Genomic DNA, 26,312 nt, shown 5'->3' with positions numbered 1-26,312 from the left:
CAACCGTCTCCACCGCCGATCCGTGAGCCGAGTCCACGATTCCCATCTCCACCGCCGCTGTCGCCGTCATCTTCTCCGCCGTCAACACCACGTCCCTCTTCGCCGCCGGAGACCCGATCTTCAACCTGATCAGAGCCATGAACCACTCCGGGATCACGAGGTCGATGTCGAGTTCGCTCATGTACAGGAATCCCCTGTCGCGACGCATCAGGACGTAATCGTGGCTCATAGCCAGGATGAATCCGGCAGCGGAAGCGTGACCGGTGACGGCGGCGATAGTCGGCATCGGGAGGGAGATGAGGTCGGCGACGACAGATCGAAGTTTGGCGTCCATGACGGGGAGAAGAGAGGGATCTGATTTACCGAGATTGAGGTCGTAGCCATTGGAGAAGAATTTGCCTTCAGCTGTGGTGATGAGGACCGATTCGGAAGACGATGAATCGTACCGGACTCGGCGGACGGCGGAGCGGATGGCGTCGAGAACGGCGGGGCTGAGGCGGTGCTCGCCGTCGCCGGTGAATGTCAGTATGAAGAGTTGACCACGCTTCTCTAGCGTACACATCTCTCTTTCTCTCTCTACATGATCATTTTATTTGTCCGACCATTTAAAACTCAAATACGTGTTATTTTGGATAATCTAACGCATTTCGTGTTTTTCTTCTAAATATTACAGATAATTATAATTATAAAATAAACATTTAAACATTTAAAATAATGCTAAGTTTTTGGATATTTTCTTTAACGAAGAGTCCTTGAAGTTAATGACAGGAAGATGTTAAATTGCCTGTTGAAATTCCAATAATTTGGATTGGAATTAGAATTTGTAAATGGTATTTGGATTTGTAAATAAAGATGGTATCTAAAGTTTGGAACAAAATTATCAGTAAAAATGGTAAGATATGATATTCGAATTTTATGATAATAAAGTAAAAATATTATATGATAGATATGTTTTCACATCTTATCCAGGTATCAATCCTTAATAGTTTCACCCAAAACATTATTTAATTTGGCCAATATAATATATTGACTGAATCCATGTGTACGGATGACTTATTGTAAATGATGTATGTATAAATATATAAAATACACACACATATATATGGATCCATATGTATATAAGGAAATGATACTGGAAATAATAAACGGGTCAAACGTACCTTTAATTAATTAATTGCTTCAAATACGTATATATAGTTACATTGGATCGATGAATCCAAGATTTAACATCGCAAATGTACTATATACAAAGAATCAACCACATGTACATGTACGTACACGTGTGAGTGTATGTATGTATGCACATTATATACAAATCATCTCTTATTTTTGTCTCAAATATTTGTATGTGTGTATATATATATATATGTATGTATAGGTTCTCATAGACAACCTTTGGGAATGACGAAACCAAGTTGGGAGCCGACGACGTTGGAGCAGGAAGTGACGGCAGCATCACCGTAATAAGTCAGGTTGATGTTTTGCATGCGAATTCGAGTGCATGGGAATTGTTCACTGCAGTCCATCTTTATCGCAATCTTCGTCGACGATGTCCCCATTATTCCGCCGTATATTACGTCATTTATCCTTATTCCCGATTCCTGTAACACACACATGACACATATATGTATATATATATTGTTCAGTCGATACAGCGTATCACATTGATCATGCATGCAAACCACACGTATCCTCAGATTGGACTGACAGTTTACCAAAGGATAACCAATAATAGGGTTTTATTTTATTTTAATTTTTTTTTTATAACGATGAGAACCCGACGGCCCTTTGGGTCGGACCCTGTATCGTCCCACAACTTTCGGACCGGACAATCGGTATCGCGGACAGTAAACTCCTGATCCTACGTAACAGAGACAAACTACGCAGAGCAGATAAACCAGTCGAAACTGACCGGTTCAGAGTAATTTCCATACCAGGGTTTCGAACCCACAACCTCAATGGGTTTGTCATCAACCATCGGGATGGGGACTCCCCTAATAGGGTTTTATTTTGTTATCAAGATCAATATATATCCAATTATTGATCTCATGTCAAACCAAATCAAATCCAATTATATTTTCTTTAACCAAACTGAAATAAAAGCTAGATTAAAACCGATCAAGTACTAAGGGAGAAAGAAGTTTTTTTTTTTCCAAAGAGGCAGAAGAAGGGGAAGGACCTGAGGAGGACATTGAGAGTCGCCGGGGCAATAGTTCTGGTCAATGAGGATAGGGAAACGGACGCCGACCATGACGGCTCCCAAGAATCGAACCCTCTGAACGAAGCCGTTGCTTTCTTTGGGCCATGACTTTATCCTCAACCCGTTATCAGTCCGTACGAACACCGCCTTCTTCACCGTCACGTTCTGAACTCCTTGTTCCACTTCCGCCTTTCCCAAGCTCCCAATGCTTCGCCCCAACAACAATAAACCAGAAAATAATCACGCTTTCTTGTCATAATACATGTCCTTATAAACCAAGAGAGCTTTGGATTGAATATGACAACGGAAACAATCTATATATAGAGACCTGATCCCGTGGCCGGGGCCGCAAGTGACTCGCTCGATCCATAGATTCTTGGTTCCGGGGCCGATTGAGATGCAGTCGTCACCGGTTTTGATGGAAGCATTTCGGATCTCGACGTCCGTGGACAACTGAATGTGAATCCCGTCTGTGTTGGGGCTCTGGTCGGGTGCTATGATCTGGACATCTTCGATCTTGACGTTCCGACATCGGTTTATTGCAATGTGGAACAGTTGGCTGTTCAGTGACAACAACCCTTTGATCTTTACGTTGTTTGAGTCCACGAATCTTATTGTCTGCACAAACATATATTAGGGTTTTTGTTCAGTAGATGTTAGAAACTCAGTTTCGTTATGTTATTCCTGATTTGATTTGGTTAGGGCTTGTTATAGTTTTCTTTGTTCTTCGTTTTCATGAATAACATACCGTTGCGCCTTCGGGGCAGTCATGCCCGTTAGCCTTACAGCTCCACAAAGATGACCCCTTCGCGTCAAAAGACCCTCCAACGATCGTAACTCCATTGACTCCAACGAAATTGATCCAGTAATCTTGTTTCGCAAGCAACCCATAATCTTGTGGACCAATCAACGTTCCGTCAATCCTTAGGGTTATATCTCTGTTTCCGCAGCTCTCGCCTTCAAATCTCAAGGCCTGCCCGATCAAATACCTTCCCCTAGGCACGTAAATCACCGTGGAATCCGCTGTTTCGCAAGCGGCCTTCCAAGCATAGGAAAACGCTTGCGTGGAGTCCACGGCACCGTTGGGTGTAGCCCCGTAGCTCAGAACATTGAGACTTCTTCTTGCATGGAACTGATCAGAGAGTGACAGAACAATGGTGACTATTGCGATGGCAGTGTAAGAGCATCGGACAAAGCTTAGAGACAATGCCATTTCTGTGTAATAAGACAATCTAATCGAAGGAAGAATGTCTGGTTTCTGAATTTTGCGTGATTTTTGTCGATGGGTTTGAAGAGAGTTAATGTAACATCAGATCGAGATATTGTACGTGTCTTTGTGCATGTGTGTGTGTATGCATATATATATACGTAGATATATACGATGTTTTGGATAAAAAGCGAGGTGGGGCTTTCTTGGGGCTTAAGAAACTGAAGTATGAAGGAAGCTGCGACGCCTTTGGAATTCTAAGGCATTTTATTCAAACTAATTTCTTGTATCCCAAGTAACCTTCGAGCCTCCGTACGTAACGTTGGAAAAAAAACAATCCTTCAAACATGCGTCGAGTATTTATGAAGCGATACTCCGATCTTTGATCCTTTTCATACAAATGATTATTAACCTTGGTGAATTGTTTCCACTATAAGAAAGAATATAACCAAGATTTAATATATATTTTTTTCTGAAACCCTAATGTGAACGAATTTATTATTCAAACTCGTTAATTTATCCGAGACTAATATATAATTTTCGCTTAATAATACGCCAACCAACCGTAAAAAAAAAAATTCAAATATAACTGTTAACTTTTAAAACCATAGTAGATTGGCATAGCCAAGAACTAATCCTCGGATTAATGGTAAATCATGTGTCAATTGTATAATTACATGACGATGAAATGGTAAAAAGTGGATGTCATATCATGTTTACATTTGACTACGTCGATTTCTCCGCTAATTAATGGTCATATAAAATTGATTATATATAGTTTCACCTGGAAATTGAGTATAATTGATGTGTGATTATGTCAAATCAAAGCGTATTTTTTGTTTTAAGGTGGCGGTCTTTTAATTGAGATTTTCCATTTATTTTATTAAATACTTGGTCAGTTTTGGTTCTTTGCTTGAGCCGTACTTTACGATAAACTATATATGTTTTGACTATACGCATTACATATGCAATCACAATTGTGTACTGAAATAACTTTGCTTTATCAGACAACAACGTTGGTCAAGAAACTGTTGCATAGTTCTCCTAGAAAAGTAATGATTTTCTCCATCAGTTTTATTGGAATGCTCATAGAACCTTAAATTGTTCTCAAGACTATTTCTACTTCAAGACATACCCTTGTGACCATGTGACCAATATGACCGAAATATAGTATGGTCACATTTTGATTTTATCGATTATAACGTTAAATTTATGATGTTTTAATCAAATGATTAGTAAGATATGTAAGACTTACCCTTCAATGTTTCAATGCTTTTTTTTTCATATATATATATATATATATATATATATATTCTTTAGGTTCTTTATTTTGATACCAACTTTTGATATCTTAAGATGCTAATAAAGACATAATTATCTACTTTAAGTATCCGTACAAATCACGATTAAAATAAACAACATGAATGATTACAAGTTATTTTTTTTCCCTTTCTTGAGTTCTCTTTTGTTACAACATCGTTTTTAGATTATATATTTTAACCATACAAAAAAAGTGCATTTTTAACGCTATATTATATATATACTCTCTCAAATTACATATAATAAAAAAAACTTCGTATAGTTCCACAGCCAGATCTAGGTTGATAAAATTACTCTTATTGATCTCTACAAATCCTATGCGGCATTTCACGTATAGATGTATTTCGTGTTATTGATGATATCACGAAGGTTTAATCTGATCTCATTCTGATAATCACTGCGTCCGTTTCTTGGAGATATTATCTTGGATTTGGATTATATATCTTCTTTTGTATATCTATAAAAGAGTTTGTTATTATTATTATTATTATTATTATTATTATTATTGTTATTGTTTCTTATAGATTTGTATTTAATGGAATTGTTCTTTGTTTTGATAACACAACAAAAGATTATATATTTCAACTCCCGGGGGGGGGGAATTTTACCTAGTCAGCGCGCTCGAAAAGTAGTATTTAGGGGTCCTCTGTTATAAAAAAAAAATTATATATTTCAACATGTATATAAATGTATATAAGAGCAAAACTTTCTCACGTGGCGTTTTGTATTTCTTTGATTCGTTTTTTCCCCTTCATTTCATTTCAATCTTTATTGATTTCTTTACTTTTCCCTAAAAAGGCGTCTTTAAAAAACTAGTAAACATGTTTTTTAGCCAAAAAAAAATCCTCACTTTTAGAAAGTTTTTAATCGAATCTCATCTTTATCATTTATAATTTCATTTTCTAAACTAAAACAAATTAGAAATGGACGTTTCAGTTTTGGTTATTAGTTTATTTGGATTGAATTATTTCGATGTAAAAAAATTATATCCATTTAATTTTTGTACAATAAATTTTCTTGAAAAATATTCTATTTTAAAAACTGATTTTTGTTATTATTTTTTATATTCGATTTCTGATATTTTTAAAATTAAAGATATTATTTAATATCAGCTCATATCGTTTCGATTTATATCTACCGCATCCAATACATATAGCTAGGGTGACTATTTCAAGTTTCGATTCGATTATATTCAAGTCCGATTATTTCAGTTATAGAAAACTATAATCATTCGGTTTTTATATAAATGTCGATTCGATTCGGTTCGATTTTAATGAAAAAATCGATTTAATAAAAAAGTCTTAAAGAAATTATCGATTTTTTCATTTTTTTATTCGGTTTGGTTCGATTTTTTCGGGTTTAAAAAAATCATAACCGTTTAGTTTTGATGTCGAATTCAATTCGAGTATGGTATGTTTTATTCGATTTGATTCCGTTCGATTATTCGATTAATAACCGAAATGGTCACCATACCTATAGTTTATAGCTTCAATTATGATTATAAACTTCAATAATTGCCCATATATAGATAAATACAAATTTTTATAATATGGATATATATATGGTATGTATAATATATATATATATATATATATATATATATATATCAACTACTGTGCAACATATATATATTTTTTTTAAAAAGAACGCACGCACGACCTTTGGTCTTCCACCAAGACCGAGAAAAATGAAAAGCAAAAGAAGACAAATCAACACGATGGAAATAACCCCTCCGTGTCTTCTGCAGACCGCAGGCGCTGTCCCATCCGTACGTGCCTCCATAAACAAGACAAAAAACACCCACTCCTATATCTATCCCCGTGTACAACACAACTATATCTGCGTGTATATATATATATATATATGTGTATTTGTGTAATGTTGCTAGCAGCGAGTGAAGAATCGAAGATGGGGGGTTGGATGACGTCATCATCATGGGAGCTGATGGAGAGGGCAGAGGAGGAACTAGAGATTCTGCAAACCCAACACCCAAACCGGTTCCAGTATCTGAAATCTGAGCTCGAGTCTTTCATCTTCCTCCTCCGTGAAAACCACGCGCCGCCGCCCATCTCCGGCGACGTGGTCCTCACTCAAGGTATATATATATATAGACTCAAGGTCTCATTTTGTAAAATTTTATAGGGTTTAATCCAATTAACCTGATGTATTTGGTCCGAGCAGCATCATCAAATTGTAAGAAAAAGAAGAGCAAGAAGAAAAGAAAGAGAATGGACAAAAGTGGAGATCAAGTCTCATCCTTGGGCAGTAAGAAGAAGGACAAAAGGGCACAAAGAACAATGGCAGAGAGCAAAGACAGAGTTGATATGGTTCTTGAAAAGGCTCAGTTATGCCTTGAGAAGATCAGAGATGTGAAATCATCCTTGTGCTAATTAAGAAGATGGTAATGTCGGATTTAGAGATACCTAATGTTTTCCGAGACATTAAGTAGCAATGATGTACAGACAAAACCTATTCTTTCTCGTAATTGTGCTCATCTAAAACTCGGTCTTGATCCCGTTACTCGGGAGAGGTTCTTTGGCCTTGACAGTCTCGCCCCGTCAGATCTTCTCCATCCATACTTGAAACCTGAAACCCAGAACTGGTCTCGTCGAGACAGAGGACGACACAGATTGAGGAAGTGTCGGATTGGGATACACGGACCTAACATCCCTTATTTTCCTTGGTGGCACTTTCGTTGTTTTCAATATCTGCGAGAGATACTCACAGATATACGGCGATGATTCGCATCATCAAGCTCTTCTTCGTCCAGTTCCCCGACAACACTTCTGGTGGATCAGACATGGAAGAAAAGGAATGTGCCACCATGAGATCATCATGATTTCGTGATGTCGGATTCGGATGCAAGGGCAGAGAGTCGGAGATCGGTTGGCGCCACCGAGACTAGCATCGGTGAGCCATCTCTCTTAAAAGACCTAATTTTAAAACACATTTTTCTGTTTGAAGACTCGGTCTCTGAAACCCTAATTTCCCTGGCCGCCTACCTCACCTCTGAATCGACCCATCCGACCACCGACCTCTCGCTCTGACATCTCGCCCCATCAGATCTTTACTACACTCGTGACCTCACGCACCCTCATGGGAACGGGTGACCATTCAAAAGAAATCTGCAGCTCAGGTTCTCGCTAGCAGCTCAAGTTCCCGAATTCTGGGTACTCGTGGGGCAGATACCCATGGGTCCGCAGGTTTGGGTACCCACTCCCAGCCCTACCAGTGATTTCACTATACCAAGGCTTAAGTTCGAGAAACCTTGTCAAGGATACCAAGGGATCACCAGAAAGATTCAACTGCATCCCCAGATGCAAAGGAGACATGACATATACTCGTGACCTTAACGATTCGATAACACAATTGGTAAAAGAAATTCTCAAATGAGGGAAAAAGATCTAACCTCGTTGATGCACACCATCGGGCATCAAACGGATGAAAAGATCATCGGTAAATCTTTGTGAACCATCCATCACCATACCAAATGCGTCAGTACATACAAAGAGAACATGTGCTTACACAGCAATATGATAAACCCGTCGCAATTCATAAAGCACAAATTTTTCAGTGTATTTGAATCAGAGAAATCCATAAGGGAGACAGAGTTACTATTACGTCGCAACATACAAAGTGGAAAACGTAAAAGCAAATAGAACAATCACAGGATATGGAGAAACCCAACACACAGAAGGAATTAAGGGTTTTGTACTGTTTCCACTGGGGGTAAGATCACCTCATTCAAGCAGCCTCCTTCACAGGAGCAGGGCCAGGGATCTTGACGTAACCCATCTTCTTAGGGGTCGAATCATCGTAACCATCGGTCTCGTAATCTTCGTCCTCGAAGTTGTAGCCATGGCTGTTCGCCACGAGAGCCCATACGAGGTACATGGTCGCGCCGGTGAGAGCGCCGCAGCCGACGCCGAAGAGGAGAGCGACGAAGATGCTGAGGATATCCCTGGTGCGATCTCTGAGGGTGTTCTTGGGGATGAAAGAGGAGGAGAATTGGGGGCGAGACGCCTCCGACGACCGTACGATGGCGGAGGGGAGGAAGCCTCCGCCGTCGTGGCGGCGGTGGAAGAGGTAGGGACGGAAGTGGTGGGAAGTGAATCGTCGGATGGTGAAGACGGTGACGAATCGGGTGGAGGAGAAATTTGGTTCACCGTCGAAATTAGGGCTAGGGTTTTCTGGGGTTATGGAGACGGAGTAGGAGGAGATGAGGAAGGTCTTGCACGGCCGTGCTGCGGCGGTGGAGATCGCCAGAAACCCTACGACGATCGCGAGGCGGAGGAAGGAGGAGGAAGCCATTAATGAACCTTGTTCTTCTTTTTCTTCTTCTGATTCGACGAACAAACAAAACAAACCACCTACCGGAAGTTTCGGTGGAGAGGAAGATTGCATTTCAGTACCTTTATCATATTCATGATGAAGTCCCTCATTTTCTTCTTTTAATCAAAATAAACCCCATAACTTTATTTATTTACACATACAGCCTATTTGTGAAATTTTTAGTTGATCAAACGTATAGAAGGATATTAAATATTTCATGCTCGGAGCCTAAACACTGCCTCATACTACGCTTCATTTCCTCTCCCAATGGCGATGGCCATTCTCGTCTACATCGAAAGCTATTTCGCCATTGACATATGCATTGGAAGTTGGAAGCCTCACCATTTCCATATGGAGGAAGCTCGACAAACGAAGGCAATGCATTCAACACAGCCGTGGCTACTTCGTTAGGGTTGAGCATATAACGAGATATCCAATTCCCGGTATATAGCCGGTCATCGAGAGAATGAGATGAGGAGCACCAAGTGTCGAAGACGAGGCATCGAAAACTCAGAAAGTTGGGCGGTAAAAGGCTACAAGCACCAACCCCAACTCGAACCCTAATCAAACGTGAAATGAGGTAATGCAACGAAGTCTCGGAGTGACGTAGGCAAGCCAAGTACCCGCACATACAGGTAATCGTCGGTCGACATCCGAACCCAAAAGCCATATCATTGTCATTATCAGTCAGACCCATATGCATCCTATCGATTGATAAAAATCCGATTTTCAGACACCCGATTCGCGAACCGTTAGGTTTCACGTCTGTTCTTATGCTGATGTTCTCTACTACACAATATGTCCAAAAACAGGGAAAAACATAACGACTTCATCTTTTGCTTAGTCATCTCCTTCTAGATTTCATATGTTATATAATGCTCGTCGATTATCTGCAAAACAAAGGTGATGTAGAAGTTCGACTGGCTTTCTTACATGCAGCCTAAGTTATGTCTGAACCGTGAACAAAACCAGATTGAAGACAAATTGTCATGCCGATCGGATCGATGGGGAAATGAATAGAAAAGCCTTAACGAATGAAGAAAAAGATGGGTAAAGCAAGAACTCGAACCATCGAAGAATGGTGTGTATCATTCACACTACTGAATAAAATACCACGAAACAACAGGATCATCAAATCAAACTAAGCAAGCAAATTTACTCAAACATTGTAACTGGTTCCACTGAAAGCAAATGACAAAACTCATTATACCATCTCGGGATGTAACTCCAGATTTCATCTTGCAACACGAAATACAAAAAAACTCCTACAATCCGATTTCACGCACAATCTCATCTTTCCTACTAAGCTAATTTATGGAGACAGTAAACCTTCATTGCCCAAGTCCACATTAGTCAGTCATAAGCTTATGAGCATCTTAAGTTATAAACACTAACAAGTTACAACATAACAGAAAGAACCATGATGAAAGGAAATATACAAAAACCCCTACTTTACAAGGTCAAGACATTAGACTTATTTCTCACTAGTTAACGTAGAAGATTCCGTCCCACGAGAGTAATGGACATAGAACTATAAGGATACGCCTACAGACATATATACACAAAAAGCTATTGAATTTGCAATGGAAGTCACCAAAAATGCCATCGGAATCAACAGCTACAACCCCAAGAATCAAAATTTAATCTTGAAACAGAAAACACACAAGCTTCCCAAATCTCACTTGACACAGAGGGTTCAAATCTTTTACTCCCATAGCTAATCTATGGGGTGACAAATGCACCCAACACAACCCATTGTGTCATACACTTGGAGCATCTAACATCTAACCACAAAGACATGACATCCAATGCTCAAATCCCAAAAGGCGAGAAATTGCACAAATTAGTTTTGAAGGAACTCAAAAAACTTCAACAGTTGAAAAGCATAGTCATCTATGGAACCACAAATTCGAAATTCAAACTACGATTATAGATAAACAAGAAGTCTTGACAATAACCGAAATCAACCATCAAAGTCTCGAACTTTAAATTGACAAAATCAAAATCTCAAAACATACTGATAAGCATATAGAGTATAAGTTCGCAAGTATCCAAAAAAAATCCACAGAACCTTTTTTTCAACGGTAACTCTTCTGGAATCTGGCACGAGCACCACGACCACCGAACTTCTTGGGTTCACACCGCCTAGGATCAGCAACAAGCAATGTCCTATCGTACCTCACGAGGATGTCCTTGATCTCCTTCTTCGATTGTTCATCCACATACTTCTGGTAGAACGCGACAAGAGCCTTCGCTATGCTCTGTCGGATCGCGTATATCTGAGAGGTGTGACCACCACCTTTGACGCGGATCCTCATGTCGACACCGGCGAAACGGTGCCTTCCGAGGAGGAGGATTGGCTCGAAGACCTTGAAACGGAGAATCTCAGGTTGGATAAGCTCAATTGGACACCCATTGATCTTGATCAGTCCGGAACCTCGCTTGCAGTACGTAACCGCTACAGCCGTCTTCTTCCGGCCGAAGCATTGGACGGATTCCACCGCTGGTTGCGCAGCCATGGTTAGGGTTTGGTGTTTCTTCTGTAGGGAGAGCCAAAGCGAGATAGAAACGGTAAAACCCTAGAACTGAAACAGAGAATAAAAGAGGGGAAAGCGGTGAACTTGTTGGGCTCAAAGTATTGTGTGTACTACATTACATTATCATTATGTTTTTGCGAGCCCAATTATGTATTTTTATAAATCCCAGTTATATGAGCAAATTAAATAACTATTGAATACAATTTTTAAAAAAATAAATATCAAATTGATTTAAAATATTGACAAAAGGGATTATTTTTTTTAATAATAATCGAATCCAAAAATAACGGTGGGATAAACTCATTGTAATAAAACTGAAAAAAAAATATCAAATTCTGTCCACGGTCCAATCATCAAACGGAAATAATAGTACAATGTTAATTATTATATGGTCTGCTTTTTGGCACCAAAATATCGTCATCGTTGAGTTATTGCGCGTTACTAAATTCAAAAGGTGAATATAGATTTCGGAGAATTAGTAAATCATTATGGTTTATCCTCTTCCTATAGTTAATCCGGAATCGAAATAAGTGAATAAAAAAGATTCATTCAACCGATCCCAAATGAAATTGTGAATGAGACGATGTTGTTGTTGTATTCAAATTGATTTACGGGACCTTTATCCCAATTATATGATTATTACATCAAAGATAATTTTATTATAATTAAATTGTATATTACCTCTCCAATCCATTGTTGTTCGAATTTGAAAATTCTTATAAAGATAATATCCTAACCACACTCTTAAATAATTTTAATTTTCTATTTATTTACAATTCTATTAAATTATACGAAATTTTAAAATAATATCTCTAATATCAGGGTCATGAATACATCAGAATCTATACGAGACGCATACATAAGTTCCATACTTTAATAAAATCACAAAAGAATAATATATAATACACGATCGATTTCATCAAAAATTCTAAATTCACGACCTTCAGTAACAATAACCTGTCCAATGTCTTAGGGCTCCCGAGAATACCCTACCAATACCATCATAGCTTCTACCTCAATATTTAAGTTTTTATTTGGATTCAATTTAGTTCATTTAGAAAAATTATATTTATATATATATATCTATAATTAGTCTAATCGAGTTATTTTTTTTGGTAGAGGGTAGGCATTAAGCACTGTGCTGATTCGAGTTGATTTTCATTCTCAATTTTTTTTTATAAAAAAACTTATTTAATTTTTGTATCAAAGTCGAATCCAAACAAGACTCGAATCGCATTCCCAGGTAAGCTTTATATTCTAAATTATTTGTTTGTATGAAATACTTTTCAGGGCAATTTGGGTTCAAACTTGATATTCTTAAAGCCATTTCATCGCAATTAATATCTATCACGATGCCTCTTTGTTACTAAATTTGATTCCAGTAACACGTGTTCTCGCACACAATTATATATTTAATTACTCAAAAAACACTATGTTTCTTAAGTTAAGGCCCTACCGCTGCAATTACGGATATAACGACAGCGTTTTCAAAATATTTGTCGACGGTTGACACTGATTAATTTCTCATAAAAATATTAAAAAATAATTATTTTAAATCTAAAAATTTTATAATCAGGTGATGCTATTATATTTTTTTATTATAATATCATATAAAAAAATTAAATTCAAATCATAATACTAAATAAAATCATCAACAAAATACATGTAATGTTTTACACAAAATCCTTATACAATTGAAATGAAAAAAAAACATAATAAAATTGAAGAATCGTGAAAAAAACAGAGAGAAATTCAAAAAAACATTCCTTCCTGGCAACTAATAAAACGAAGAATTTTTTTTTTATAAAAAAAACGAAGAAATTTAAAAAAAAAAAAAAGAGTAATAAAAAGTTAGAAGGCGGTGGATCAGATTCCTGGCTTGGAAATCTCTGAAAGAGATCGCTCGGTTTATTCAGCTTCGATCATTTGGGGAAATAGTCCTCACTTCCACCGCCTTCATTACAATTCCAACAAAACATACACACATACATATATATATATATATATTACGTATTTGCATCTAATAAAAACTAGGGTTTTATTAAAATCGAAAATGAGACCGATTAGGGTTTATAAAAGAATCTAAAAAAAACTCAAACAACAACAAGAACAGAGTATGAGAGAAGACGACCAAGACGAGACCGATTAGGGTTTATATAAGAAGCTTTGTTTACCCTTTAGAAACCCTAGCTAGCCGCGGAGCTCTACCAAGCAAGTTAGAAGAAAACTAGGGGTTTTTTTTTAAATGGGCCTGCTTTGGGCCCATATTTGGGTTATGAGCCCATTCTCGGTGGGACTTTGTTAGAGGAACTAACTCATTTATTTATTTGGATTAAAATATTTATTTGAAAAATTCTTTTGTCATTTTTATAGTCGATTCGATTAATTTGATTTATAAGAAATTAGACCTATAATCATTAGATCAGTTTCGGTTTAGATATGGCCACGTGTTATCAGATACGGTTTTGTATATGCGAAATAAAATGACCAATCTTAGTTAAAATAGATGAGGGAAACAGTTTTATATATTATAGGGATGGACCGACTGGAAATTGGACAACGCGTGATCGTGTAATCCGACCCACGGACCCCAATATCCTCAACTCGGATACGCTTACGCTTCACCTTCCTAGGATACCGGTAAGCGTGTTTCCAAACACCTCTGCTCCTCTTGAACCCATCTGCTCCTGCTCCCGCCACCGCCATAATCATCGTATTTCCGCCGTCGGAACCGCCTATCTCCGGTGAGAACGCAATGCCTATCGAGAGTAGCTAGGTTTTGCTTTGTCTCTTCGAGGGAAACGATTCGTATGTTTCACTTTTCACCAGAGAATTGTCGTCTCGCTACTCTATCCGATTCTTCGGGGACCTATACTCATATGATTCGATTTCTGTTGAAATTTAACCAGAATTTTCTCCAAAATTTTCAGGCTTGATTGTGAAATTACAGAAGAATAAATTCTTCTGCGATTAGGGTTTCGATAGGTGAAGCGAGAATGTTTACGAATAATCGAAGACAAGAGGAACGCACTGGAAAATACGGCACTCCGAGGCTTCAATACCTTCAGGTAACCGCACTTGCTCACTTATGATGTCTCTTTCATCCTTGTTTTTGCTAAATGATTAATGATGGTAGCTCGTTGGATGTTATTTCGAGTTTCAAGGTAATGCTTGGGGGGAAAAGATCGAGTCTTTATTAAAACCCAATCACGCATGGAAAAAAATTATGGGCTTTGATCATGTTTCTGAGATGTTTGTTGTGGGAATTTGAGGTGTTGAAGCTGATTTTTCGACATCATCACTTGTTGCAGGAACTGGTGAGTCAGTTTCAGAATGCTACCGATGAAGGTACGAGGCTATAGATCTTGTGTTATGCATGTGTTAATCTGATCTGATTGAACGTTTAAGTAATTGGTGTCAAAGGGATCTAACTATGGGATTCAGGGGAAGCTAGTTGGGTTCTCGGTTTCATCTCTTACCAAATCAGAAGACTGTTACTTTTGTGTTACTAGAATTCTGGTGTCATGTCCTCTGATCAAATTGAATTCCCTTGTTGTCTCGAGTGAAATGCTTTTGAGTAAAGTTTCATATTGTTATTTCTTGGTATCGTTTGAAGGAGTGTGTGGTCTCTGGATGGAATTGTTGGCGGGGAAAATGGTGTATATGAATGATCCTATTATATCGGCAGTTTCCAATGGTTCGATGTCTAGGTTTATGATCCATGCCCATGAAACTTAGTGATGAGTAGCATATTCTTATCTTAGATCTTGGGTTCTCTAGTTCACGAAAAGTAAAACTTATCTAAGTTGTCTTCTGCTTGATAAATATCTCTGCGTTCATCACTCGGCCTGCAAAATTGTTGATATGTTTTTGTCCTACTCCTCTTCAATGTTTGCTTGACTGTAGTAGAATAACATGTATTTTCCACGAATTGTTCATCATTTATCCGTTATGATTACTGGTTTGATCCTGCAGAAGCTAAGGAAAAGATTGTTGCAAATTTGGCAAATTTCGCATATGACCCTTACAACTACACTTTCTTACATCAGGTAGAGAGCCCCAGTGTCTGCCGATTTTTTGTTCTTCTGCCATGGATAACTCAGATATCCTCCATTATTTCTCTTCTCAACGACTTCTCTCTGTGTACTTGTAAGCAGCTAAATGTCTTGGAACTGTTCATAGACTGTATAACAGAACCAAACGAGAAGCTCGTGGAATTCGGGGTCGGGGGTATATGCAATGCCTCTGCCGGTGAGCCTCGATTTGTGAAACCCTATATTCTGCTGTCAACCCATTTTCCATTATTGATTTATCCTTGGATTCTTGCTTGGGTTGCTTTCTGATTCCTCCTCTGCAGATCCAAAGAGTGCTGCTATTGTGACCGAGGCCGGTGGGATTCCTCTGATCATCAAATGCTTATCCAGCCCGGTTCGGAACACTGTAAGGGCACGGTTTTTACTCTTCTAGTATCGATGTTTTCGTCTTTCTCCCCGTGAGTTTAAGCGAAAACCTGATATTTTCTAGGTGAATTACGCATTCGGGGCTCTGTATTATCTGTGTAATGCATCAACAAGAGAGGAGATTCTGAAGCCAGAAGTGGTAGAGCTGATAAAGAGATATGCAGACGCAGCGTCTGTTAGTGTAAGCTTCAGTAATTTGGCCAAGGCATTTCTTGACAAGCATGTTGTCCATCATGCAACTACATGACATATTTCCGTATATATAGTTTTGTACGCTAGTTTTATGTATCGATCTGATTCTGGATATACTCTTATACTATAGTTTTATGTATCGATTGGATTCTGAATGAGTGGTTAGTACTTAGTAGAATGCAGTCGATGAATAGTCATGCTTATGATGGTTGATAATGAGAAATATGTTTCTTTTCTTTTTCGGAAAATCCTATTAAACTAAATGAACCATTTAACAAATTTCAATATATATATATATATATATATAATCTTTTAGAATACTAAATAGTAAATAAATCAACATATTTTTAGAAGATCGAATAGGTGAATCTCATTCTTCGTACGTACATCTTAGATCTTGACCTTTTGAATTCCATTGTCTAAATCATGTCACAAAAAAGCCGTGGGTCCAATCCTGGGGACATTCCTCCACATTTTTATCTCACTTAACATCACGTATCCACACACACACACATATATATATATATATATGCACGTTTGTACAGATAAAGATATTTCAATTATTTCTTTTTAAGGAGAATACATTTCTATCCATATAAATATTTTCATTAGGAAAAAAAATAGGTGTTTATAATTTATTCATTTCCTTTTTAAGAAAAATATATTTGTATCCATAAAACTATTTCCACAAAAGTTAAATAATAAAAGAAAATATATGGGTGTCAGTGGATGCTACCTGCAACAGAGACGTCAACATCGGGCGGTTGGATAAACTTGAAATATTATTGAAATTTTGGGCAGTTTTATTTGTCAATCGTCAGGAAAAAAATGGATGCATTTGGAAATTTTCGAAGAATATAAATCCATGTGACGTTGAAATCTTGAAAATGACCTCGAATCCATCGTTCTTATAAAAACTATATTCCAAACTTTTGTGGGTAAAAATAGTTAGAATAAAGCTAATTTTAATTGACATTTCGTTTAAATAAATATTGTATTTTTCTATGAGATTTTAATTACGAATATATTATGAAATTAGATTGAAATAGATCTATATAATGTATATATCTAACCCCAAGATATTGATGCATTGCATTCTATTCTATGTATTTACTCACATTTAGGGGGAGTTGAGTATATATTATGAGGGGATTACACATCATAATGATGGCAGAAAATGTAAATAAATAATATTACAGGGGTGAAAACGAAGTTTTCCAAAAAGTTTAAATTAGCATAAATCAACCCCCCCCCCCTGTTCCAGCTTTTCACGCCTATATATGTTCCGTATCCATTGCTTCTTTGTCGTTCACGAGAAGTTCTCTCCTTAGACGACCTTCGCTTCTCCGCCGGAAAATCTTCTGCCCATCGATCTCCAGAGGTCGGTGAAGAAATCTGATCCGATCGACTAAATCCGTTTCGCTTGAAACCAAAAAACATCATGGCGTTTGAGAAGATCAAGGTGGCCAATCCCATCGTCGAGATGGACGGTGAGATCTCTCATTGCCTTCGAATCTCTGTTTTTTTTGGGGGGTTTCGAATCCGTTGGTGATGATTGGTTTATCGTTCGCTGTCTAGTTTTTGAAGAAGTTTTATGTTCTTTTGAATCTGATCCAGTGAGACATGCGTTTGGAAATGCGCAACCTGGTTTTTCTTCCATGTCTGATTCATTTTTGTTGTAAAATACGTTCATAGTTTTTGTAGCAATCGTATTTTTAACGTAAACCTTGGGTTTTTGAGGTAATCTTGTTCTGGACTTAGATTTCGCTACAGATCCTTAGAAATGGTTGAGGATTCAGTGAAAAAGCTGCTTGGTTGATTAGGTTGAATGAAAAAGTTTATCTGGTGACAGATCTATTCTGATTTCGGTCGGAGTCAATGCCTATTAAGAATTGATTCATAATTTGAAACTGAGGAAATGTGGCTGAAGGAGTATCTACCATCATGCATGAACTCTTCTGGGTCGAAGATCTGAAAAAATGTTTCCTTTTCAATGTTTGTTCTATGGATGTCTGTTTCTGCTGCTTCTAGATACAATTTGCGCCATTCTTGACATGTTTCTCTGTGGTTTTTTACTAATATGCTTTGAGCTCGAGGTACAAGTTGGTTTCTTTTACACTCATTTCCTTGCTTCCTTGGGTCTATTACGCAGGTGATGAAATGACTCGTGTTATCTGGAAGTCTATCAAGGATAAGGTAATGAGCTGCATACAGATCAAGCATCGAATCAATTTTGATGCCATGTATATTTTTTGTCCCTCTGTTCAAGATGGATTCGAAGTTATGTTTATGTGTATTTGCTTATATGTCTGTAGCTCATTTTGCCTTTCGTGGAGTTGGACATCAAGTATTTCGACCTCGGTCTTCCTCACCGTGATGCCACGGATGACAAAGTCACTGTTGAAAGTGCTGAAGCCACTCTGAAGTATGAGTTTGAACATGCTTAAGTTTTCCATTGGATAACCATTCAACTGCGTCTATTTCTACTTTCTTTTTGTGTCATTCATCTCTCTACCCTTTCTCTGTTACACTTTTTTTTTCCATGTTTCATTTACAGTTGCATTGTAAGTAGTTGAGGCTGTACGTTGGTTGTCGTAACTGAACTAAATCTTGTAGAAAATATTCTATAGATGAATTTGTGTTGAACCTCTGATGTGCTGTGTGGGATATCCTATTAATTAAGTAGTTGCATTTTGGTTTAGGTACAACGTGGCAATCAAGTGTGCTACTATCACTCCAGGTTTGTTTGGACATATGTTCGCACACACATAGTGTTTTCGCAACTGAATCTCTGGCAATTCTTTTTGTGATGTCATTGTTATGTTGATTTTCTTGTGACTTGGTAACTCTCTTTTTCCAACAGATGAAGCTCGTGTCAAGGAATTTGATTTAAAGCAGATGTGGAGAAGTCCAAATGGGACCATTAGGAACATACTTAACGGTACGAAATACAGCCTCTCTGTCCTAGACGACGGGGCCTCGAAGAAGTTCTGTTTTCATCTTAGTAAACTTAAAGCTTATCTAATACCCTTCTCTGTTACTTACTCCATGCCGGCCTTGTTTACAGGAACTGTATTTAGAGAACCAATCATCTGCAAAAATGTTCCCATGCTCGTTCCAGGTAGTTATAGACGCTGAGGCTTGCAGCATTAACCTTTGTATTGCTGTGGTGAATCTTAGGACAAGGCTTGTTTTTCTCCAGGTTGGACAAAGCCCATTTGCATTGGAAGACATGCTTTTGGTGATCAATATCGTGCCACTGACACTGTGATCAAGGGGCCTGGAAAACTGACATTGGTTTTTGGTAAGCTTACAACCTATGATTTCTTATCTGGTTTAGAGTTTGACATTGCATATCTCGAAATCTTTTTTCATTTCTTCTCTTGAATAATTGTTTGGGAAGCAAGAAAAAAGCTCTAATATAATAATTTTATTGATTTCCAGAGGGAAAAGATGGGAAGACAGAAATGGAAGTCTTCAATTTTACTGGTGAAGGGGGTGTTTCTTTGGCCATGTACAACACCGATGAGGTACTATTTTTTACTTAGTTTTATATTCCACATGGAGTCAAATTACTTGTTCATGTGGTGATTTATATTTACTTTGGAAATATAGTCCATCCGTTCTTTTGCTGAGGCATCCATGGCCACTGCTTACGAGAAGAAGTGGCCACTTTATCTTAGCACAAAGAACACCATTCTTAAGAAATACGATGGAAGGTATGTTCTTGATTCATTCGTATCATGGTCAGTGTCGAATAGTCTTGGTTGTGGTTTTTGAAATCAGTTTCTCAACTTCTAGTTAAACCTTTCATGCCTATTTATGCGTTTCCTTCTCTGTGAAGATTCAAGGACATCTTCCAAGAAGTCTATGAAGCCGAGTGGAAATCAAAGTTTGAGGCTGCTGGAATATGGTGAGTTTCCATCTACTTCTTCGGCCTTGAAAAATCACCGTGCTTTGTTATTTACCGATGATCTGAATTATTAAAATTTGCTAGGTACGAACACCGTCTCATTGATGACATGGTGGCTTATGCTCTTAAGAGTGAGGGAGGCTATGTGTGGGCATGCAAAAACTATGATGGTGATGTCCAGAGTGATTTCTTGGCCCAAGGTTTGTGTGGTTTACCGTACATTGGATTGTTTACATAAGCATGCCGTATGTGTTGTAGCTCCTTGGACTGATGAACAGTTCTGGACACGGACCAGATACCCAAGATTTTTCGGGTTTAGCTAATTTTTTCTGCTACATCCTATCTGCGTAGGGTTTGGATCGCTTGGACTGATGACGTCTGTTCTGGTAATTCTTAGTCTTCAACGATCATGGCAACCTTTTGTTCTGTGTTTCCTTAGTGCTCTCATTAACGGCATTTTAAGACCTTAGTGGTACCTCTAAGAGATGTTGGGTTTTCTTTCTTATACGATGTTATGTTTTTTTGGCAATAGGTTTGTCCGGACGGCAAGACGATTGAAGCTGAAGCGGCTCATGGTACTGTGACCCGTCACTACAGGGTTCACCAGAAAGGAGGTGAGACCAGCACAAACAGCATTGCTTCCATCTTTGCTTGGACCCGAGGACTTGCACACAGGTAAAACCAGAAGAACAAAAAGAGAAAATCATCGCCTTTTGGTCTTTATCGCAGATTTTTGCAGAAGAAAGATATGATTATGAACTGAATCCAAACCATTTGTGAACAGGGCCAAGCTAGATGAGAACCCGAGACTGTTGGATTTCACCGAGAAACTCGAGGCTTCTTGCGTTGGCACTGTCGAATCTGGGAAGATGACCAAAGATCTCGCTCTCATCATCCACGGCTCAAAGTAAGTTCAATAATCTGACTTCTCGGGTTATCCGATACAATTATATGTTCTCCAAAGATAAAGTCCTTGACTTTTTTCATATTTATGTTTGTATCGCTGTGTTTTCGGATACAATTACATGTTCTCCAAAGATAAAGTCTACGTCTTTTTTTTGGGTATTTATGTTTTGTATCACTGTGATTTCAGGCTCACGAGGGAGCACTACTTGAACACTGAGGAGTTCATCGATGCTGTTGCTGATGAGCTCAAAGCAAGGATTGGCCTCTAGGCTCGAACTCAGTCAGCCGAGTCTTGTCTCGATCATAACTCGGTGGGTAATGAATGGTGTTTAGTTCTCTGGTTGGGGAAAAGAATAAAGGAGAGAACTTTACGGAGGAAATGAGAGAACCAAACAAAGGATTGAAATTGTTGTTCTTGAAATATTTTCACTACTTTTTGACGATTTCGCTATATTTGAAATTAATTTCAATATTTTTCTAATTTTGTGTTTTTTTGTTAAACAAATACCGATTTAATCAATTGAAAACATATTTACTAACATTTCAAAAAACAACACCAAAATCTATATTAAAAAACAAATAAATTTTTAATTTTTTTTTTCAAAAAAGTGATTACTAAAATTGGTCTACATTTATACAAGAGTAATGTTTTGGGCTCAACAATCTCTTTGCATATACAGGTCTCTTTATTACTTATTAGTAACTTTGCGCTAATTGTTTGGCGGGTTTTTTCGTTTGGGTCTTTTTTAAAAATCTTTTTTTTTTCATTTAGGTTTTGTGTCTGTGTTTATTTCGATACCCATATTTTGTCATTTTACTGGATATTTGTATACACGACACGTGTCAACAAAAATTCGGCCGGAGATATTTTACGAGCGAAAAAAAACTCGGCTCGCGAAATACTTCATAAATAAAACTAAAGCAACCACAAACAGAACTAAGAACAATCACATCTTTTGGAACATGAGCGAAAGAGAAGCAGAGGAACCATGGAGAAAAATGCCATTGCCTCTCCATACAAATATCCAGAACAACAACGGGTGTTCTGGATTTCACAGCTTAACAGTATTTGCATTTACCTCTGTGCTTATTATTCCAAACATAAGTAGAAAGGTCACTAAGCATAAGCAGAGGCATAAAATAAAACACGAGTTCCAGCCACGAACCGGACCCGTGAGAGGCGGTTTCGCTCTCCCGTCCTTTTTCGCATTCCCTGAGATCCCGGGCTTCATTTCCTAAGTGTCTGCTGATGCATTCGTAAAATGTTTCCAGAGTAAAGAGCAGAGAAGCCATTTACAGGTTAGGATACGTAATTGTCCATTTGCTTAGGAACACAATTTCCTTAATCCTTGCGTGTGTGTATTAGCATGCAGAGTTTATTCAGATTCGTCTAGATTTATGTAAGGAGAAAGAAAATGAAGAAAATGAAGGAACTCACCATGTGGGGAATGGGAATTAGCAGCGGAGAGATCAGACGAAACAACAGGAGTGGATATGGAAAGCTGAGTTGTTGAATATGACGTCTGGTTTGATCTATCATCTTCAAGACCTGACCAAGGGGCCCTGGCCTTTGGCCATTCATCAAAGAAGGGACGGAGAGGTTGACCATCTTGTTTAGTGGTTTCTCTCGATGCAAAGTCAATGTCGAGGAAGGACGAGGTTTGTGCACAGCTGTTATGCAGGCTCGATAGCATTACTGGCCAAGTGGTATTGTTTTCTAACAAGCTTGTCTGAGCCCTCCTGTCGCTTCCAGAAGCGCCCGAGAAGAAACTATGCTCAACCGACTCAGGCTTCAGCCCTTCTTGCACTTGCATATACCTGGGCATTTCCACAGATTTAAAGAAAACAGAGAAAGCTGGCAAGTATTTATCAAGTCAAAGAACTATCAGAATCAGCAAATGGACAATGATATGCGACAACCTTTATCAGGAAAATTGAATCAGCAGAAAATACCCATCAGTATATAAAGAAGATGATTGCCCACAAAAAAGAAGAAGCAATTTTTCTATCTAAAGATGTCTAAACATGGATTCTACGTTTTGATTGAGTGTTACACATGCAGGAGAGATAACTTTCTACGTTTCCCGAGGACAGTATTATTTCAACAATGAAAAGATCATATGATGATTTAAACATTTCAAGGACTTCCATTGAGTGTTACCAATGAAAACTGACAGATCAAAATTATGCGATGAAGAGCAATACCTGTAATCCTTGCTTGGAATTCCAAAAGGAATTGAGTCCATATTGTAGGTCGACTGATTGTGGTTCAAAGAAGCAGCTGCAGGTTGCATATTGCCAAAGCTGTGCAAGGGAAGACTCTGGTAGTTTGCAGCATTGCCACCACCAGGAAACGATGAAGATGTCACACTAGAAGACAAAGGAGACGAGTAGGTACTTGTTTTATTAGTTTGAACTGATGATTCCACAGGCTTTCTTGAACGGTTGCGGCCACGGTGCATATGGCGCTCGCAATACTTGGAGTTGGGGTGTGCCTCTTTGGAGCACCTCCATTTCTTCCCATCGGTCCTCCTGCATCTTCCAGGCTCTGGATCAATCTTTTTCCCGTAGAGGGAACAATAGCTAACTGCACAAGACAGACATGATAAAAAAGCAATTCCTGTGAAATTAAGTTCTGCCTTATCAGTGCGAACAAATGCATTTATACTTTGTACCAATGCCATTCTTTCCTTCACACACACAAAGGATGCCACATGGGTCAGCTAAAAAAACAAATTTCTTGATTCTATCAGCTTATTCTAATTAAAGAACATTTTACTACCAAATATTTTAGCTAAATAGTAAATACTCAACTTCCTGAATAACTTGGACATGAAGTATGAGATCATATAAAAAAGGACAAAAAGTGATTTAACGGAGAAAGATGAGAGAGAGAGAGAGAGACTTAAGCTTACGAGAGGGGTGGTTAAAGAACCTATGAGAAATGTTCTCAAAGCTCTTCTGGATAGGGACCATAAGATCAGGAGGAACATGAAGACCTGCAATTATGTACTTGAAGATCAAGGCTTGGTGCTCAAGTTCTTGCCATTGTGACACTGAAAATGGTGATGATGACTTCATCACCCTCCCCCGACCGATTGCTAAAAGACAGATCAAAGAATTAAAATAGATGAAACCCTAACGTCAGGAACAAAATGCACATACCATGATAGTTTTAACGCCAAAAATCTGTAACTAAGGCAAAGCCCCAAAAAGCATCGAATTAGATTCTAAATACAACTTGAGTATCAACCAACATTAATGCGCACCCAAACATCAATCACTACATCAAAACAATTTTGGGGGCATCAAGCCTATGACCCTCCTAACTGCATTATCTCTAAATTCCACTCTCTCGTGTCTATGAGCAAAAGAACAAAGAAAATTAGCCACCAAGTTTTCCTTGCCTAAGATTCGATTTCGAGTGAAAATCCAATTTAGATCGGTCTTCAAAGTTCAAACCCCGGAGGAATCAGGTTTTGTAACTTCCCGGAAGCTTCTCGTTCAACCAAAGCCAATGTTAAGGGTTCCCAATCCATTAGTAACTATTGATTCCTAGGATCAACTTTTACCAGTAAACTTACACAATGATTGAATAACTCTAATTTGCTGAACTGAAGCTAATCCAATTTCAAAACTTTTTCGGCATGTTTTGCCAAAACTAAATTCAGATTAGATCCCCTGCGTGGTCGCCGGCAACGGTCGTTGCCCGCGACCTCACGGAAATTGACCATCGGGTAGCCCATGTCGCTCAGATTTCAAAAGGATATAAAAAATGAGGTTTATCCAGCTAAAAAAAAGACCTAAACCCTAACCAAAATCAAGTTTTTTCTTTTCTGACCGTCGCAGCGAAATCGGTCGATTCACGGCTTTTCAGCCATCTCAACTTGCACAGACAACGACCCCCGGTCAGGACCTTCGAAGTCCAGAGATTTCCCGGTGAAATCTCGGTCAACAGTAGCCAAACGGAAAGACCCACACCGGCAACTCGCAACGGAGAAAGAACAAGAGAGAGAGAGGAAGCAGAAGGAGAAGAAGAAGAAGCAGCATCTTACCGGGCTATGCCGACTGAAGAGGCAGCCAGAAGGTTTGCAGCAATGGAGAGACGGGAGAACTGGCGAGACCACCCATCACACGGCCCCCCTCTTGCCATTTTTTCCCTCTATTGAAACAAAGTTTTCGTTATTACATTTCAGTCCTTATACTACTTTAATAATCTCGACCCTGCCCCGAAACTTTAGTTTAGTGAAATGAACCCCCTTATACATAAACGAAATCAATCATAGATTGGTCCGGTACAATAACATAGGAATATTGTACCGAAGAGGGGCTGGGTCGGATGTTCAATGGAAGTTGACTCGGATAACGACAAACAAGTTGCAAGGAATCGAACAATGGAATTTTTTTTTAGAGAAGAGAATTCCAAAGAACTGATATGGGTATCCGACTGTAAGCCGCTAGTATTCGAGCTGAGAGATTTACAAGGGGTGATGATCATCTTGGGTTTTAATAGAGGAGACGTTTCAGTATTCGGTTCAGATTCGAATCGATAATAGTTCGGTTCGGTATACAAAAATACTGCGATGCGGTCCGAAACGCCCGATTTAAGTGTTTGAGTTCGGTTCACTTAACATTAGGATTCGATCATTTCGAATTTATAAAAATTATAACAGTTCGATTTTTATATTTAAATCCGTTGGGTTCCATTTGATTCTATTTTGATTAATATTCCCTTTTTAATGATAAAAATACATATCTTTCATATAAATTTTCATTTTTTTTGTATTTTTAATTCGATTTAATTTGGATTCAATTTTTCGTTTTTAGAAAAATAACATTCATTCAAGCTTTATGGGATTTAGTTTAGCTATAATTATATATTATTCGGTTTTGTAATCATATTTGATATGAGTTAAAACTTTTTTTATCAAATAAATTGGTCTAGATTTTTTTTTTACAGAGCATTCAATTTGATAGGGTTGCTCCATTCGGAAAGGTAGGGTCCATTTCTTTGATTATTAAATTTGGATATTCCACCACCTATATTAGAAAATTTAACTTTAAGCTTTTAATTTTATTAACTTCGTCTAATAGATGTTAAAAGACAGATGCAATTCAAAAGTATAAAATGATTCTCTATAAATTGATTGTTTAGTTGCTAATATTCTTTACTTGCTAAGTCGAAAAAACATTAAAGGAGTGTTTTTTTTATTATTTTATTCACAAAGCTAAAGTTGGATGGACA

The 26,312-nt window shown here is 38.1% G+C and overlaps 8 protein-coding genes across 12 annotated transcripts in view; 3 read left to right on the top strand and 5 right to left on the bottom strand.

Moving 5' to 3' along the window:
• Positions 1-639, bottom strand: part of LOC104823834 (enoyl-CoA delta isomerase 1, peroxisomal-like) — a 1,108-nt gene extending 469 nt beyond the window's left edge. The window contains exon 1 of one of the 2 annotated variants that reach the window (XM_010555580.2): positions 18-639. In XM_010555580.2, the coding sequence (XP_010553882.1) occupies positions 18-562 (545 nt within the window). In that variant the 5' untranslated portion in view covers positions 563-639. The other variant, XM_010555579.2, reaches the window with a different exon arrangement.
• Positions 640-1,378: 739 nt separating this feature from the next.
• On the bottom strand, positions 1,379-3,513 carry LOC104823835 (polygalacturonase-like). Its single transcript, XM_010555581.1, has 4 exons — positions 2,949-3,513; positions 2,529-2,818; positions 2,180-2,408; positions 1,379-1,601 (listed from the first exon to the last, which is right to left on the bottom strand). Exons 1-4 carry the CDS (start codon positions 3,411-3,413, stop codon positions 1,383-1,385), a joined length of 1,203 nt encoding a protein of 400 aa, XP_010553883.1. The 5' UTR covers positions 3,414-3,513; the 3' UTR covers positions 1,379-1,382.
• Positions 3,514-6,471: 2,958 nt separating this feature from the next.
• On the top strand, positions 6,472-7,149 carry LOC104823832. The gene is made up of 2 exons (XM_010555578.2): positions 6,472-6,822; positions 6,909-7,149. Exons 1-2 carry the CDS (start codon positions 6,591-6,593, stop codon positions 7,115-7,117), a joined length of 441 nt encoding a protein of 146 aa, XP_010553880.1. The 5' UTR covers positions 6,472-6,590; the 3' UTR covers positions 7,118-7,149.
• Positions 7,150-8,211: 1,062 nt separating this feature from the next.
• LOC104823831 lies at positions 8,212-9,114 on the bottom strand. The gene has a single exon (XM_010555577.2). The coding sequence runs from the start codon at positions 9,036-9,038 to the stop codon at positions 8,472-8,474; it is 567 nt and encodes a 188-aa protein (XP_010553879.1). The 5' UTR covers positions 9,039-9,114; the 3' UTR covers positions 8,212-8,471.
• Positions 9,115-10,967: 1,853 nt separating this feature from the next.
• Positions 10,968-11,677, bottom strand: LOC104823830 (40S ribosomal protein S16-1-like). Its single transcript, XM_010555576.2, has one exon. The coding sequence runs from the start codon at positions 11,576-11,578 to the stop codon at positions 11,138-11,140; it is 441 nt and encodes a 146-aa protein (XP_010553878.1). The 5' UTR covers positions 11,579-11,677; the 3' UTR covers positions 10,968-11,137.
• Positions 11,678-14,156: 2,479 nt separating this feature from the next.
• LOC104823829 (armadillo repeat-containing protein 7) lies at positions 14,157-16,441 on the top strand. Of its 2 annotated transcripts, none has more exons than XM_010555574.2 (7): positions 14,157-14,340; positions 14,527-14,664; positions 14,908-14,944; positions 15,572-15,645; positions 15,754-15,847; positions 15,954-16,036; positions 16,121-16,441. In XM_010555574.2, the coding sequence occupies exons 2-7, from the start codon at positions 14,593-14,595 to the stop codon at positions 16,301-16,303; spliced, it is 543 nt and encodes a 180-aa protein (XP_010553876.1). In that variant the 5' UTR covers positions 14,157-14,340; positions 14,527-14,592; the 3' UTR covers positions 16,304-16,441. The 2 variants fall into 2 exon arrangements, with proteins under 2 accessions (XP_010553876.1, XP_010553877.1); XM_010555575.2 differs by having other exon boundaries at positions 14,157-14,404.
• Positions 16,442-17,536: 1,095 nt separating this feature from the next.
• On the top strand, positions 17,537-21,548 carry LOC104823828 (cytosolic isocitrate dehydrogenase [NADP]-like). Its single transcript, XM_010555573.1, has 15 exons — positions 17,537-17,738; positions 18,401-18,444; positions 18,564-18,673; positions 18,951-18,988; positions 19,112-19,189; positions 19,316-19,369; positions 19,451-19,552; positions 19,693-19,778; positions 19,864-19,967; positions 20,093-20,161; positions 20,246-20,361; positions 20,513-20,547; positions 20,694-20,836; positions 20,946-21,068; positions 21,255-21,548. Exons 1-15 carry the CDS (start codon positions 17,690-17,692, stop codon positions 21,334-21,336), a joined length of 1,233 nt encoding a protein of 410 aa, XP_010553875.1. The 5' UTR covers positions 17,537-17,689; the 3' UTR covers positions 21,337-21,548.
• A 453-nt stretch (positions 21,549-22,001) lies between these two features.
• LOC104823827 (growth-regulating factor 4-like) lies at positions 22,002-25,211 on the bottom strand. 3 transcript variants are annotated; one of them, XM_010555569.1, is made up of 5 exons: positions 25,123-25,211; positions 23,983-24,168; positions 23,273-23,654; positions 22,506-22,885; positions 22,002-22,313 (listed from the first exon to the last, which is right to left on the bottom strand). In XM_010555569.1, the coding sequence occupies exons 2-5, from the start codon at positions 24,146-24,148 to the stop codon at positions 22,303-22,305; spliced, it is 939 nt and encodes a 312-aa protein (XP_010553871.1). In that variant the 5' UTR covers positions 24,149-24,168; positions 25,123-25,211; the 3' UTR covers positions 22,002-22,302. The 3 variants fall into 3 exon arrangements, with proteins under 3 accessions (XP_010553871.1, XP_010553873.1, XP_010553874.1); XM_010555571.1 differs by having other exon boundaries at positions 22,002-22,310; XM_010555572.1 differs by having other exon boundaries at positions 23,983-24,066; positions 25,123-25,192.
• Positions 25,212-26,312: the final 1,101 nt, after the last annotated feature.

The sequence above is a fragment of the Tarenaya hassleriana genome, unplaced genomic scaffold (genome assembly GCF_000463585.1).
Source record: "Tarenaya hassleriana unplaced genomic scaffold, ASM46358v1 Cleome4, whole genome shotgun sequence".
NCBI classification, from domain to species: Eukaryota; Viridiplantae; Streptophyta; class Magnoliopsida; order Brassicales; family Cleomaceae; genus Tarenaya; species Tarenaya hassleriana.
Note: the sequence above shows the minus strand (reverse complement) of the source record. Positions and strands in the feature narration are given on the sequence as shown.

Excerpts from the sequence above, each read along its gene's own strand:
- LOC104823829 (XM_010555574.2), top strand. The coding sequence starts at position 14,593 with ATGTTTACGAATAATCGAAGACAAGAGGAACGCACTGGAAAATACGGC. Across the intron at positions 14,665-14,907 it reads CGAGGCTTCAATACCTTCAG|GAACTGGTGAGTCAGTTTCA; the intron begins GTAACCGCACTT and ends CACTTGTTGCAG. Across the intron at positions 15,646-15,753 it reads ACTACACTTTCTTACATCAG|CTAAATGTCTTGGAACTGTT; the intron begins GTAGAGAGCCCC and ends ACTTGTAAGCAG.
- LOC104823831 (XM_010555577.2), bottom strand. The coding sequence starts at position 9,038 with ATGGCTTCCTCCTCCTTCCTCCGCCTCGCGATCGTCGTAGGGTTTCTG.
- LOC104823832 (XM_010555578.2), top strand. The coding sequence starts at position 6,591 with ATGTGTATTTGTGTAATGTTGCTAGCAGCGAGTGAAGAATCGAAGATG. Across the intron at positions 6,823-6,908 it reads CGACGTGGTCCTCACTCAAG|CATCATCAAATTGTAAGAAA; the intron begins GTATATATATAT and ends TGGTCCGAGCAG.
- LOC104823828 (XM_010555573.1), top strand. The coding sequence starts at position 17,690 with ATGGCGTTTGAGAAGATCAAGGTGGCCAATCCCATCGTCGAGATGGAC. Across the intron at positions 19,370-19,450 it reads TGTTCCCATGCTCGTTCCAG|GTTGGACAAAGCCCATTTGC; the intron begins GTAGTTATAGAC and ends GTTTTTCTCCAG. Across the intron at positions 20,162-20,245 it reads TTTGAGGCTGCTGGAATATG|GTACGAACACCGTCTCATTG; the intron begins GTGAGTTTCCAT and ends AAAATTTGCTAG.
- LOC104823827 (XM_010555569.1), bottom strand. The coding sequence starts at position 24,148 with ATGAAGTCATCATCACCATTTTCAGTGTCACAATGGCAAGAACTTGAG. Across the intron at positions 23,655-23,982 it reads GTTCTTTAACCACCCCTCTC|TTAGCTATTGTTCCCTCTAC; the intron begins GTAAGCTTAAGT and ends TGTCTTGTGCAG. Across the intron at positions 22,886-23,272 it reads ATTCCAAGCAAGGATTACAG|GTATATGCAAGTGCAAGAAG; the intron begins GTATTGCTCTTC and ends GGAAATGCCCAG.
- LOC104823835 (XM_010555581.1), bottom strand. The coding sequence starts at position 3,413 with ATGGCATTGTCTCTAAGCTTTGTCCGATGCTCTTACACTGCCATCGCA. Across the intron at positions 2,409-2,528 it reads GGCCCCGGCCACGGGATCAG|CATTGGGAGCTTGGGAAAGG; the intron begins GTCTCTATATAT and ends GTTGGGGCGAAG. Across the intron at positions 1,602-2,179 it reads ACTCTCAATGTCCTCCTCAG|GAATCGGGAATAAGGATAAA; the intron begins GTCCTTCCCCTT and ends TGTGTGTTACAG.
- LOC104823830 (XM_010555576.2), bottom strand. The coding sequence starts at position 11,578 with ATGGCTGCGCAACCAGCGGTGGAATCCGTCCAATGCTTCGGCCGGAAG.